General features: G+C 40.1%; 1 protein-coding gene across 4 annotated transcripts; it reads left to right on the top strand.

Annotated features, from left to right (window-relative positions):
• Positions 1-98: 98 nt before the first annotated feature.
• On the top strand, positions 99-10960 carry LOC116918284 (guanylate cyclase 32E). Of its 4 annotated transcripts, none has more exons than XM_045170545.1 (22): positions 99-831; positions 1225-1447; positions 2102-2768; positions 2884-3036; positions 4369-4455; positions 5266-5601; positions 5718-5891; positions 5966-6114; positions 6292-6474; positions 6538-6655; positions 6713-6862; positions 6937-7042; positions 7100-7337; positions 7414-7587; positions 7710-7891; positions 7966-8470; positions 8532-8652; positions 8711-8908; positions 8987-9170; positions 9233-9373; positions 9448-10006; positions 10074-10960. In XM_045170545.1, exons 6-22 carry the CDS (start codon positions 5328-5330, stop codon positions 10362-10364), a joined length of 3747 nt encoding a protein of 1248 aa, XP_045026480.1. In that variant the 5' UTR covers positions 99-831; positions 1225-1447; positions 2102-2768; positions 2884-3036; positions 4369-4455; positions 5266-5327; the 3' UTR covers positions 10365-10960. The 4 variants fall into 4 exon arrangements, with proteins under 4 accessions (XP_045026480.1, XP_045026479.1, XP_045026477.1 ...); XM_045170544.1 differs by having other exon boundaries at positions 9445-10006; XM_045170542.1 differs by having other exon boundaries at positions 5963-6114.
• The last annotated feature ends 3878 nt before the right edge of the window (positions 10961-14838 follow it).

Genomic DNA, 14838 nt, shown 5'->3' with positions numbered 1-14838 from the left:
AGATACTGACGGAGGCAAATTGGAATATTCCAGTTTTATTGTGAGACGAAAGATGACGAACAAAAAAATTTCCGGTCAAATCAGTTCGAAGTCTTAAAACGAGAATTTCATTGCTTTTCTCGTCGGGTGTACTCAATATGTTCGCGAATTCCAGACGTAGACTTTGAGTACACATACATCTGTGATTACGTGTACTCTGGACATGGATAACACGCTTGATCGGCCGGCCATGTCCTAATCGGCTATTCACACGTAATATTGGGGGACCTAAAGTACTCGGAACCATCACAGACTACCCCGGCTGCTCTCCAGACAGTTCAAGATAATGTCTGTGACCATTAACGGGGGTGTGGCCTTATCGTGTCTGGCTACCAAAAAGAATTGCGGTAGCAATGTGAATTTGCTGCTTTTTGCTCATTGTAGTAAGCTTAACATGGCAAACAAAACTGGTATTGTGAAGTTGCACGGCAAGCCAACAGTTACTCATCAGTTCAGCTCGAGAATTTAAGGGAAATGTCTGCACTTTGTGCACTATAATCGAAAAGAAAAGTCTTTATCTAACGAAATTTCACGCTTGTTTAGAGAAAATTGAAGTCAATTCTTATTTTCTTTTGGTTGGCTGCCAGCAATTCTTCTACCTGAAACTAAAACAACAGCTGTTGGAGAGGAGGGAGTTTGTAACGCTAATCAGCAGCCGAGTTTTCTTTTTAATGTTCAATTACCCAGCCTCGAATCAAAGTAATCGGACGCAACGTCTGTGGTTGGACTCCGAGAAAAAAGTTTGTTAAGGTCACAGGAACCAGGACGGCACACAGCAGCAGGAAGGCGGAGGTATAACTTTTATTTATTTTTTAAAGAATTACTGTTAAAATAATTTTCAAAGACATTAAATACTTCTTATGTAACTGGTGGGTCTGCAACCTTGACTTAGTGTATGGTGGTAACCACCTTCCGACTTTGGTCACACAATGACCAGCTGGGTCGTTCGATTGCGCCATCGTCGATTAAACTGTCCCAGTTGGCTGCACTCAGATTACGTGATTCCTCGGTTTCATTTTTTTTTTTCTTCAATATTTTAGTAATCTCAATTTCTTTTTACCTCACTGAGGGCGGCAGAAAAACAGTTATTCCATTTGATGCCGCAACTAGTCGTTCCACTCGCTTTAAAATCTACATCTATTTCCAAACTAATGTTTTATTTTTATTTTTTTTTGTATATTCCAGACGAAAGCGGCCAATACGGATGGAGGGCAATCTGTTCACTCAGGACAGAAAACGAGCCACGGATTTTTTTGTTATCACCATACGAGTGTTTTTGGGAACATCATATACACTGGACACCTCATAAAGCGACGCCAACATGTTCTAAAATGAGCACAGCTGTAGGCAGACAAAGCCAGAAAGCAGCTGGAAGCTAAGGTCACCCTTCAGGTATCCTTATCTTCAGGTACTTGGAAATTATGTTCAGTTGAAGTTATTGGTGTTAAGCAAATGATTTCTATAGTATAAATCTGCAATTTTTATGTGTGAGACTCATTCGAGAAAATTACCAACTTTTCCTCCTGATTTCTGGTCACAGAAATCTTTCGTTTTCCCGCATGAGAATCTGTAATTATGATTAACGTTTAAACTTATTACTCTATTCCGTAAAAATGGGGTAGATTCTTAGTATTTCCAAAAGATTTTCATTAAAACTTCTTGACAAGTGAGACTGAAATTCTTTCATTACGAGCACGAAGAGGCAGTGATTTTTTGCATGAAACTCAAATCTTTTAAAATTCAATTTAACTGTCTTTTTCGTGATTTAGCTGAATAGTTTATTTTATGTCTTCTCTGTGATTATCCATGTGAACTCTTCACCAAACCACATTAAATTTAGGATGACAATTTTAGTAGGAGGACAACCAATATCACAATCTTCAGGGCCATAGTCTTTGCATAAATAAAATGACAATTCAAAATAAATAACAGTTAAATAAAAAATTATTTTATGTTTATAGATGAAACATTTTGCGCAGAGACTAAGAAAAACTTTTGTTCGCTCGAATTTTTCACAGAACAGAAAGCAGCCACAAACTTCATTCATTTAATTCTTTTCCAGTTGCTGGGTAAACCATTCGTACTTGGACACCTTAACCGCACTCGCGACGGGGCAGTCTCACCTTTCCCAGACAGCACGGTTTGCAAAGCGGAAAGAACCTACCTCACAGAATGAAAGGCAGACCTCAAAACATTTTACGTGTGGGAAGAACAAACTGGAAATAACCAGTTTGCACCAGAAATCGGGAAGGGAACTTCAACGACCTGATAAGTAATGCATTTTTTAATGATTATTATTTATTTGTAACATTTTAGTTTTTCCTTGAAAATTACATTCTGCGCGGTGGCGAGGAAATCGGTTGTCCCAGCAATTCATTTAACGATGGGACGTGCAAATTCAAGTGCACACACAAAGCTGAAAACCAGTCAACAAAAATTTGTGATGTCGGATTGAGAGGTTTAACTAGATGTGATTTATTAACTATTTTCAACTTCAAAATCCCGCCTCGTCGGTATAATTTATGAGTGCGGTTACACCGTCTCGTAAATAAAAGCGCACGCCGAATGGATGCGGATTCATACGCTCGCAGATATCGATTATCATAACATGAAGATTTTTTGGGCTCAAATTTGCATTTCTCAAGTCGCCTTGTTAACAGGAGCTTATTTCCTGGTCAAAAGAGGAGGTCGTCGAGCACACAAGGGGTGTGTTGGACTCTATATACTTGGTAAACAAATGTTTCCTGTTGAACCCTCTTTCCATTTCTCAAAATAATGACGATTTATTTCCCTTTTTTCTATTTACTTTTTGTTTCACGCCTGATGCCGCCCGCATCCGCCCAGCTGCTGTTTTACTTCAACTACATTCTATGTTTGAGAGGTTCGGGTGGTGTGATGGTGTATTAAAACGTTTTCCACGACATTACTCTGATATGTCGGACGGAGAAAAATGCAGTGAGAAACCTGAGGAGAGGATCGACCCTATCGACCATAAAGGTATTTAATGTTTATCTTCCTTTTTGATGTCACATCGCAATGTTCTTGGTTTTTTTCATTTTGCGGTCACTAACGTCTTTCGCACTGTGCAGAGATTGGACTTGCTGACACAGCGTAACAGGGTTGATATGTTGTAACCGGTGTGACGTTACGGTCTATTGATAATCGAACAGTTAGGAACAGCTCCCGATGATCATTTCATGTTTCTAAGCCAATATTCAATTATTTTATTTCATTTTTCTTCTTTAAAATTATGTTTAAACGAATCTTCGCTTTGTCTATTGCACGGATGTCTGGTTTTTATAGTCGATCGCGGACATGGCCTCCTCCATCGGTGAAAGAAACATCCGCGTGTGAAAAAATTAGAATTTAATAGTGCAAAATTATGACAAAGTCTAGAAATTTCGCACGCCAACAGTTGACAATACCTTTTGGCGTCGCTGAATTCTTTCGCCCAACAGTGATGACAGTCGCATCGAACATGACTCGCACCAGTTAAAAATTGAAAGTTCCCATTGGATACAAGGCATTGGCTTCTTTCAACAAATTTGCGGAAAAGAAATGTTTCGAATAGTTTTTATCCAGTTCATTTGCTATTTCTCACGCTTCCATTATTCTATAGCTTTTAGCGTCGGCTGGAAATTCCTTCTCCTGGGTAAGCGTCTGGACATTAAACTCGGGGATATATTGTCAATAACACTGTGTTACACTGTTATCGTCACATCATGCTGTTTGTCTCGATTTCGTTCCATTTGTCTAGTCGCTACCAATTCGTGGTGGTCTTCCTCTTTTATTATCCCACGATTTGCGTTCTTTTACAGCCTTGACTGCTCACTAAATATCAGTTTGAGTCTTAAACGTGAAAGGACACGAACCCAAGCGAAAGCAAATATGCTGGGAAAGGGCTATCGTGATGGTAGGCGTTTTCTTTATTCATCCGCCGCCGACGATCGTTGCGTACATAAGGCATCCAAGGAATCTACGTTTGAACGGATGAGGTCTCAGAGAACGTGCGAGAGCGGCATTTAATCCACGCCTTTTTTTTCCTGTTCCCCCTCCTCTCACCATAATCCTACTGCGTGACACTATAACCACTAGCTTACCTTTTCGGCTATGAATAGAGGAGGAGGACGAACTGAAAGAAGAAGGGGAGAACTGATAAAATAAAAATAAATACAAAATCAAGGAGAGGGTACGTAGCGAAGTCAAATGGTCCAAACACAAAGAGCTAGATATAACGCGCTTTTGGCCAGCTTGGCTTTCAAACGCACACCGGAGGGCCACCGAGTGACTTACAATAAAATTGTCCCATCTTCTGTCCTCTTTTCGTAGACTATCCACCTGCAATTCGACGTGAGCCTTGTCGACAAGTTGAGCGCTGAGAAAAGTAAGGAACCAACCACGTCTTCTTAAATAACGGTAATTATAATATCATTATTTGATTGAGATTGGGGAAAACAAAATTTTATTTACCGGTTTTTAGCACTAGTTAGAATAATTCATATGGTTAAGAATACCTTTAATTCGTTGTGATAACAGTCGAACTTTAATTCCTCGTAAAACTGTGATCTGTTACCTGGCGTTCTCTCAATCTTCATGCTCTTTTGTTCTCAAATCGCTTTATGATTATTAATTAAATTTAAAAGTAAATGCACATTTTAGATTTTCCGTGAGCCTTTTCCTTTCCTTGCTCTGGGAGGAAACAATCTGGAGATCGTTGACTGTGTGGCATGAGAGCGCTATGAATCCACGTGTAAAAGATACGCTGGCAGACTTTCTGGCAACAATATGTAGATCGTTGACTGTAGTACAAGAGCAGCAATGCGACGAATGTGTACGTGTAAGATAAAATACGCTAGCATAATTTCAACTACCTTCTGGTACCAGTTGCGCCAGCCCCTGCAATTTTTTTAAATCTTTTGTTTCTGTTGTACTATTTTTGTGTGTTCCCACGTAACTATAAAAAGCGTCCTCCCCTCTAAAAAGACCCACCAAATCCGCAGCCATTGTTGTAGAAAAAGAAAGTGGGAATGAGCTACAACAACAACAAAAAAAAAAGACCAGGAAAGAAATATGCGGCGGAAGGTCCGTATTTAAAATCTCTCATAGTTGCCAGTATGAAATAATACGAGTTACAGTCTACGTTTAAGTATTTTTATGGAATCAGGACAGTTTGCAGTTTTGTTTTTTGACAATTTTTATTACGTATTTTTATTTGCACTTTTGTAGATCAATTTGTACGTGAACTGGGCAAAAGGAGATTGCTTCCGTCTAAAGCTTTGAGAAAAATCATGATAAATGTTATCTTCTTCTGTCTTGGTTTGTGGACTCGCAGCAGCCAAGCCAATCCGAGCATCGCCTCCTTCCAATTTAATGCAAACAAAACCGAACCTTTAAACTCGATCAGTTTCGACGAGGCCATTAAATCAGCGATCAAATCCTGTGCTAACATCGAGAGCATCTTTCACTTGATCGATCCGAAATGGCCGGACGCCCCGAGAAGCACCAACCACAAACCGATCGTTCCGCATGGCTACAGTCAATCAAATTACCTCATCTCTTCCGGTAAGTAGCAAATTGCAGAGTTCTAGACGTGCCAGTCAAACAACAGTAACTAATCATGATGCCTATTATCTTTTTTGTATCTCATTTTTTCTTCGTGCAACAAACCAACCCAACAGAGCTATCTGCCATCGATCCGAAGGTGCCCTTGACCATTGGCTTCTTAAGCTCTTATCAGAGCAGTAAGATGACGCTTGGTGCCATTCCGCTAGCTGTTGAAGCAGTCAACAAAGATCCTAATCTGTTGCCTGGACGTAGACTTAAATTCGTTGCCGCCGACATTGGCAATCCAGGTCTGCAATAATTACTCAATATTTCAGATACTTCAACAGCGTTAAGACAATGTTTACGTTTGTGTACATAGTAGGGAATGATGGGTTAACGGCACTGGCCATTCGACGAATGACTGAGATGAGAGACAACAATTTAACTATCGCTTTCATCGGACCCGATGGACATCATTGCGCAGACGAAGCTCTGGTGGCAGCAGCCTGGAACCTGCCCATCATCACGCACGTGTGTATATATCTAGAAGCATAGAAAAACATTTTCTTCCTACCCTATTTGAAATTGATAATTTATGTTTAAGAATTTGAAAGTCGAGTGTAATTGGTCATAGATTTAGACCAACAAAAGGTTTTATTACTCTCATCAAAACGTTTTAAATTTGGATCTTTCGTCTATATCGTACAGAAATGCTCGGAAAAGAGGCTATCTGACATGCCGCAGACGTACTTCACATTCGCCCGCACAATTCCACTCGCATCCAAAATATCTAAACCGGTAATGGCTTTGTTGCAGAATTTCGGCTGGAACAGGATTCTTATCATTGTCGGGAGGAGGAACGAATGGATCCAGATAAAAGAAGCCATTCAGGTATTTCTTCTTTAGTTTGCGAATACTGTCAAATGGAAAATAGTTTTATTGGCTTGATATCAGGTTTCCGCTCGAGACAAAAGGATTGAAGTTATCGACGTGATTTACCTAGACGACCATTCACCGGCTCAAGTGGAAACGATGAACACAATTGCTGAAAGCACTTTCCAACGTACGCGGAGTAAGTTTCTTTACCGACGGTCTCTCTAAGACAGGTCTGTTAATTGCTATTTTGTAGTCTATCTTTTTATCGGCCAGGACATAGCTCTCGTTCATTTCGTCAAAGCTCTCCACGGGCTAGGAGTGCTGGCAAGTGGTGATTACATGGTCATTTCAATCGACGATTTTGCATTCAATCCTGAACCAAATGCCCAATACACCAATCGCAGTAAGGCACTCATCATAGCAAATATTTTGACATAACGATATTTTAAAAGGGAATTTATTTTTTGTGTTCTAAAGATCATCTCGATTCTTACTTAACATCCGTAAAAACAATAGATGAAATTCAGGCTTTTCGTTCAGTCTTGAAAGTAACATCTTCCCATCCACGCAATCCTAATGCCAGGCAAGTCCATCATAAACTGCTATTTTTCACGAAACTTAACACTTTGTTTTATCACAGGAAAATGTTAGCCAAAATGAAAGAGTATTCTTCTCGGCCACCATTTTGCGTGTCTTATCGTCCAACAATTTTCGACGACATCGAAGTACCTTTTTACGCTTATCACGCCTATGACGCCGTCATGCTCTACGCCCAGGCATTGACGGAATCTCTGCGCGATGGCTATGACCCTCGTAACGGGACCAACATCGTGGAACGCATCCGTAGCCGTGTGTACCATTCGGTCCTTGGATATGATGTTAGTATGAACGCGTACACTTGCCAAAGCTACAATCCGATTTCACATCCCCGGTTTTTCTTTGTTTCGTTTTTAGGTGTTCATCGATTCCAACGGTGATGCAGAAGGTAATTACACGGTTTTTTCTATGCTCCCTTTTCACGGGAAACGGTCCGGTGGGTCGACATCGTACGATGTCTCGAATTACGTCATGCAACCTGTTGGGTATTTCCAGTACAACACCGGCAACATGTCTCCTAAAGATTTCCCGGTGAGTTTCCGTATTTTCCCATTCTTTTAGTTTATTGGGATTTTTTTTTTCTCATACAAGCTCATTCATAAAACGCAACCGCAAGTTTCTTAATTGTTGTGTTTATGGCCGTCGGCGACTAGGTCTTTCTGTATTTCAACTCGAGCCGTCCAATCGATTGGATTGGATTTGGTCCACCCGTTCCGGAATCGTCTTGCGGTTTTGCGAGGGAAAAGTGGGTCCGACTTGCGACGCCCGACTGGAGAAGCGTTGTTTGTACAGTTTCCGGTGTTGTTTTTATCGTGACAATCGGCTTTGCCTCCAGGTGAGAATGTTTCCAGGTTTTTCTCAATTATCGTTTTTACAGTTTTTGTTTTCTTTTGGGGTTACACTTTATAGGCATTACTGTTATGCGTATAAACTGGCCTGCTTACTCTGGAAGGTGGACACTCGCGAAATCATTATTACCGCGTCTCCAGCCGATATCACTGACACGCCGGACCATTATGTCGCTAGGAGCCTGACTGGCCATCACGGACGAAATAACAATAATAGCAATGATGAAGATAAAGGATTGCCGGGCAAAGAAAATTCGTCCGTTTGTGACCAGGGCATAAAGCGTTTCTACACTAGAACGGGTAGCTACAAAGGCAATGTTGTGGCTATCAAGACCATCCGTACGAAAAGCTTCTGTTTCACGAACAACGTCCGGAAAGAATTGAAACAAATGAGCGCACTTCGCCATGAGAATGTCGTTTCATTTATGGGCGTATCCGTTGAAAACGGAAGCGTTTCTATCCTGACAGCTTATTGTGCTCGGGGAAGTTTGGAGGACATTCTCAAGTACCCCGATTTCAAACTGGATACATTTTTCATCGCCTCTCTCGTTACTGATTTAATTAAGGTATGTTTTTAAGACGGAATGGGCATCAAACATAAGTGACTAACAACTTCCCATTGTGTAGGGAATGATATTCCTTCACGAAAGTGAAATTGTGTCACATGGTAACCTGAAATCCTCCAACTGTTTGGTCGACTCGCGATGGGTTTTGCAAATCACCGATTTCGGTCTACATGAACTCAAAGGTAAAGAAATTGAATGTTTTAAAACCATTGTAATAAATCTAAGCATTTCTAATTTTAGCTTTCAGTAACGATGCTCAAAAGAAAGCCAAATGTGCTAAACGGCTTTTGTGGAAAGCGCCGGAATTGTTTCGTAACCCGAATTCTCCGCCGCGGGGGACCCAGAAAGGCGATGTTTTTGCCTTTGGCATCATTCTTTATGAAATTTTCGGTCGTAAAGGACCTTGGGGTGACCTGTTGGATACCATGTCACCTACAGGTAAATAACAAACGATCTACATAAGCGTTGCAAGAACGAATGGTGTCGAATGCTGATGGAATTGTTTGAACTCGACAGATATAGTCGAAAGACTTGCCCATCCAGAACGGTTCTCTTCCAAGTTTTTCCGTCCGCCCGTTTCCCTGTTGAATTGCAAGGAGTACATCATCCGCTGTATGCAGGACTGCTGGCACGAAACGCCAGAAATGCGCCCCAACTTCAAATCCATCCGTAGCCGCCTGAAGGAAATGGAAGCTGGATTGTAAGCATAGAAGCTAACACAAGAATTAACGATTAGTCAAAACATTTCAATGCTTTTTCCAGGAATCCCAACATCTTTGATAGCTTTATGATCATGAACGAGAAGTATACTTACAATTTAGAAGGTCTTGTTCAGGAAAGAACTGATCAACTGGTCGAGGAGAAGAAGAAAACGGAAGCTCTTTTACACAGTGTGTTGCCAAAGTAACGCCTAGTACTCGATTCACATTGTTTCTCAGAATTTATAAAATTTGGATTTTTCTTTACGAATTGAGTAGGTCGGTGGTCGAATCGCTCAAACGAGGAGAACCTGTTAAGGCGGAAAGTTTTGATTCGGTGACCATCTATTTCAGTGACATTGTCGGATTCACATCTCTGTCGGCCGTGAGCACGCCGCTACAGGTGGTCGGTCTTCTCAATGAGCTTTACACCTTATTCGACTCGATATTGGAAAACTATGATGCTTACAAAGTGGAGACCATTGGCGATGCTTACATGGTGGCCAGTGGGCTGCCCATTCGTAACCGTGACTACCATGCGGCTGAAATCGCTTCATTGGCCCTTCATCTACTCTCCGAAATACGCAATTTTCGCATTCGTCATAGACCTGGAGAAACGCTGAAATTGCGCATCGGTATTCATTCCGGTCCGTGCGTCGCTGGCGTAGTCGGTTTGAAAATGCCGCGTTATTGCCTTTTCGGCGATACGGTGAACACTGCATCCAGGATGGAATCAACTGGACAAGCTCTTCGCATTCACATATCGGCAGCCACCAAAGAACTCTTGGATCGGTTGGGCGGCTTCGTCATAGAAGAACGTGGATTAACGTCCATTCGGGTCAGCAATTTCTAAAGATATTTTAGCCGAATCGTTGAATTAAGGTTACCTTTTTTATAAAACACAGGGTAAAGGTGAAATGATGACTTATTGGCTAGCTGGGGAGGAGTCGTGGCGTGCTGGGCGTCGTCGTCCTAGTACAGTTAAAAGAGAGGTCACAGCAACTGCACAACCAGCTGATGCCGATCCACAGATCGGACCCCAAAGTCCTACCATGTTAGGTGACGCACCTTACGTATCAAAGGTAGACCACTCAGACAGCTCAATAATAAATATCCGAGAGAAATTCAGTAATGACGTTCATATAAGTGTTGACTCGGTCACCAACAATAGCTTTAGTAACCTATGGTTAGGGTAATATTTTGGTTCTAAAATCAATCACGAATAAAATAATGGACGCCTTATGCACAAAAAAAATCGTGGGATCGTGTGAAATTCACGTAAAAATTAGCCTACGAAATACGGTTATCTCCGTATTTTACTGGCCTCCCACTTGCCCCCTGTAATCTCTTCCTTTTCAAAGATATAAACTCTTTTTTCAGCTTAAGTAACTACTTACTATAGCCAGGATATTATCACGATTCTTGGCCATGAGTTCTATTATGAACTACTTATTAAGCGTTCATCGTACAGCTGAGTGTCCTAAGTTAGCAATTGGCTTTTTGAATGATCAATGTGTCACCATGTCAGTTAAACCGTTTAAATGGTTAAATTGTTTAATGAAAACAGTTTAAATCTTCTAGTCAAGACTCAAGCGAACACGCTTTACGTGTGGATTGACTTAACCGTGTCCACATTACGACACTCGGTTTAGTTATGCCCTTTCATGAATCTACCGAAATTCTGTGATTGTTTATCGTATGCCTATGTGTGCTGTTGTCATCTTATCTTCTCCTCTCGTGTCGGTGGTAGCTATCCAGATTTTTTTTAATAGAAAAAAAATGTTATGTGGAAGATTTCAGCAATTTTATATTCATCTTAAGAAAACTTGAAGGATTTTTTAATGAAAGAGGATTAAGGAAATGGAAGTTTAATGGCGGAGTTCCTCAGTTTCGCTAAGCGCCAAGTTTTTTAGCTTTTAATAAACAGAAACGTTTGGTTTCGTTTATTTGAAAATCGATTAGTTTATTAAGAAAACGAATGCTCTTTTTCGAAATCAGCGTTAAATTCTGATTTTTGTGTGATTTTCATGGGATTCTAAGAAATGTCATTTTTTGTGGATTTTGGCAAAAGTGAGAAGGATCTTTCCACTTTTTCTTTTTTTGCCAAATTTTAGACATCGCTTAAATACGCGATTTTGATTCAAAATTAAACGCGAATTATGAAAATTGACTTGATTTTTACGTGAGACTAATAGTTATTGAAAGTGGTTGCGCTTTAACTGTTGTTTCCGGTTTGTTGAAAACAAACTATTTGACGGGAAAACTAATATTTTTTTTGAATTTGGATAAAAATTACATTTTAAACTCAAAATTGAATGCAAAAAAAAAGCATCTGGTTTCTTGATAAATCAGCTGGTTTCTGATGTAAACGTAAAAAATGTAACTAAAGGCGCGTTTTGGCGTCTACCTGGTTGATCAGGAATGAGGTTGAGTTGCGATCAACCGCATTTTTGTGTCAACCTGGTTGAACTGAACCAATGTTTTGGCGACAACTGATATTTCCCCCCTTGGTTGAGGTTCAACTTCAACCGCCAGTCTATATGGCCGAGTTCTACCATGGTCCTAGAGCATGGTAGAACCAGAACCGAAGCAGACGACCCAACCCCTTTTTCTTTGCCGAATACAATTGTTATATGGCAACAAAGCATTCACGAATAATTAAAAAAAACTAGCAGACGTCATTATTATTATTTTTTTTTTCATTTTTCCTTGTCCACAATTTTTCTTGAAGACTGGCGGAAAAAAATAGAAGGGGTAAAATTAGGAACAAGAAAATAAAATAATTAACAAAACTTTCGAACCTGATGCAGTAATCAGTTGGGCACACTGAATCGAGAATCGACAGAGTATAAATTATAAAATTAATAAATATTAACAGCACATAGCAGACAACCTAAGATAGAGAGAAGGGGAGAGGGGACACCACTGCCACATTTTATGAAAATTGTGGTTTTCGCCGAATAATGAAGTGGTGGGCGTTAGGGCTCGGCCCCGTGTCCAATGGGTAGGTCTTCTCGGCAAAAAAATTGGATCCGGTGGGTAACGGTTCCTAAGACTTTGTGCCCATTACCTACCCGGGTATCATGTGGGTAACACAATTTCGAAAACCGTTTCCATTACCCGGGTTCAAAACCCGGTTATCCCCGATATCCTACCCGATTACCTGAGTTTTCCCCTGAAATCAAGTGACGCCCTTTGAATTTCCCGCCACAAAAAATTTCTTTTTGCAACCCTCCCTTTTAATTTAACTTGGGGCTTTGCAAGCCGCCATTTTCCAAGATGGCGGTGGGTATACCCGGTTTGCCCATCAAATCCGCCCAGCCTACCCACTTTGGCAAATAGGCTACCCGGATCGCCCATGGGCGAATATTTTTGGTGACGATCCGCGGGTAACCCGGGTTTTCGAGAACCGGGGCCGAGCCCTAGTGGGCGTGTCTTCGGCTCAACTTTCATTTTGGTGTCAACTGAAATGTAAACTTGGTTAGTCCGACTTCGACCAACCGAGTTGATCTAAAATCCATTTTGGTGTCAACCTTATGGTTGAGTTCAACTCAACCAGGTAGACGCCAAAACGCGCCTTAAAGCGCAACAAATTTGTTTTCCCGTCTTTTTCATTTATTTCAAAAACAACATGCCCAACGTAAAAACAAACTTGATTTTCGTGATTAACGTTTAATTTTGAATCGAAATGATGTATTTTAAACGATATCTAAAATTTTGCGAAAAATGAAAAAGTGGGAAGGCTAAACCCTTCTCAGTTTTGCCAAAATCCGCAAAAAATGACATCTCTTAGAATCCCATGAAAATCACACAGAATAATCAAAATTTTACGCTGATTTCGAAAAAAGTATAAGTTTTCTTGTTAAGTTAGCTATTTAAAAATTAATGGGAAAAGTGCCTGTAGCACAATAATTTTTTTTTACTCGTTTGTTTTCAAATATTTTAAAAATTTTGAGCTCAGTGTAAAAACAAACGTGATTTTCGTTATTCTCCATCAATTTTGAATCGAAATCATATATACTTTGCTGTATTTTGTCTTTGGGACAAAAATTTAAAAAACAAGCATTTAACTAAGCTTTTTGTTAAATAGTAGGGTTTAATATTTTGACCGGAAATTCGATACAACCTATCAGTGTTTAAAAAAAAAAGGTAAAAGTCGGGATTATTTTGTCAGGCTTGATTTTGAAGCACATAAGTAAATCTAAATTCCCAAGATGCTGATAATGGCAAGGACATGGATCTATGGTTGACAAATTTGTAGTGTTCATGGTACAACGGGTAGAGCGTCGGTTTAGGAAGTCGGAAGTTTCTGGTTCAATTCCCACGAGTAAATTGGGGTATTATTATGTGACTGAATCGCTTATGTTTACGTCCTTATTTGTGTGTAAGAAGAAATAATAATTCATTGCTTAATTTGAAAAGTTGTCAATTTTTCTTCTTAAGTGTCCATATTTAACCTCCGGATGACATCGAGCTACACTCTATAGTTATATGTAACTCGTAACACTGTGGCTGAACATCGGCGTGGTATGTCGAAGGGAGCGGGTTCCGTTCCGGACAGAGTTAAAGTGAATTATGATCGAATCGATGATTACAATTTTGAGGCACCTAACCGAAGTCCATTGGCAATAGACAATCAAAGAACAGCCATTCTTGATCTTCTCAAAACAGAAAATGTCATCATTGTTAAGGGCTTTACCGGTTGCGGTAAAACCACTCAAGTTCCCCAATTTGTTTTAGATGAATGCTACCGAACCAAAACTCCTTGCAACATTGTTGTGACTCAACCAAGGCGCATTGCAGCCATTAGCCAAAAGTGTCTGCAATGAAAGAAATTGGACATTGGGAACCGTTGTTGGATACAGAGTAACTTTGAGTATTTTGGCACACTGTTATCACTTTTACTATTGAAAGCTATGTGTTTACCACCCAAACAGTCTGCAAAGGAACAATATGTCATCTGTTTACCTTGGAAATTTCCATTTAACAATCTAATTTTAAGTGTATCTAGACTATGTATATTTACACCTAAATATACACATACCTCAAATGACAAAGCAAAACAGTGTGATTAGTAATGTGACTCATAGCTCTATGGTTGAGCATCGGCCAGGCATGCTGTAAAGTAAAGGTTCGATTCCTTAGCGAGTCTTGTTGAAAAAATATATGAATTATTCCGATTTTAATCGAATGTTTAAATGGCACTTTCAAACAGTGTATAAATAAACAAAGTTAACAGAAAATTATGAGAGAAATTAAAATCGAGTAAACATGTAAATTCACCTACTCGAAGGAAATTTCAAGAAGTTACCTACGTATTTCAGATAATTCGCAATAGGTCAAATGCATCGCCCAAGAAGAAATACTAATCAACATGCCAAAAATAAAAATTTTTGAAAAATTTGTTTGAACAATTTTGTATTGTAATATAACTTTTAAAGTAAACAAGGTAGGGGGTAAACCCCTACCTCAATTGAACCGAACCCCCGGGGAGATTACCCGGGGAGTGGCTAAGAGAAGCCGGAAAAGGATGGAAGATTTCGGACAAGTTTTTACGTGAGCGATTAACCGTTATTCGGATTTGTGGGTAGCCTCTTCGCCCTCCAATGATATCATAGAACTTGAGGACCCCCACGTCCCCTTTCCGGACAGCGCACTCACAACCTTTAC

Source organism: Daphnia magna, linkage group LG3 (genome assembly GCF_020631705.1).
Source record: "Daphnia magna isolate NIES linkage group LG3, ASM2063170v1.1, whole genome shotgun sequence".
NCBI lineage: Eukaryota > Metazoa > Arthropoda > Branchiopoda > Diplostraca > Daphniidae > Daphnia > Daphnia magna.
Note: the sequence above shows the minus strand (reverse complement) of the source record. Positions and strands in the feature narration are given on the sequence as shown.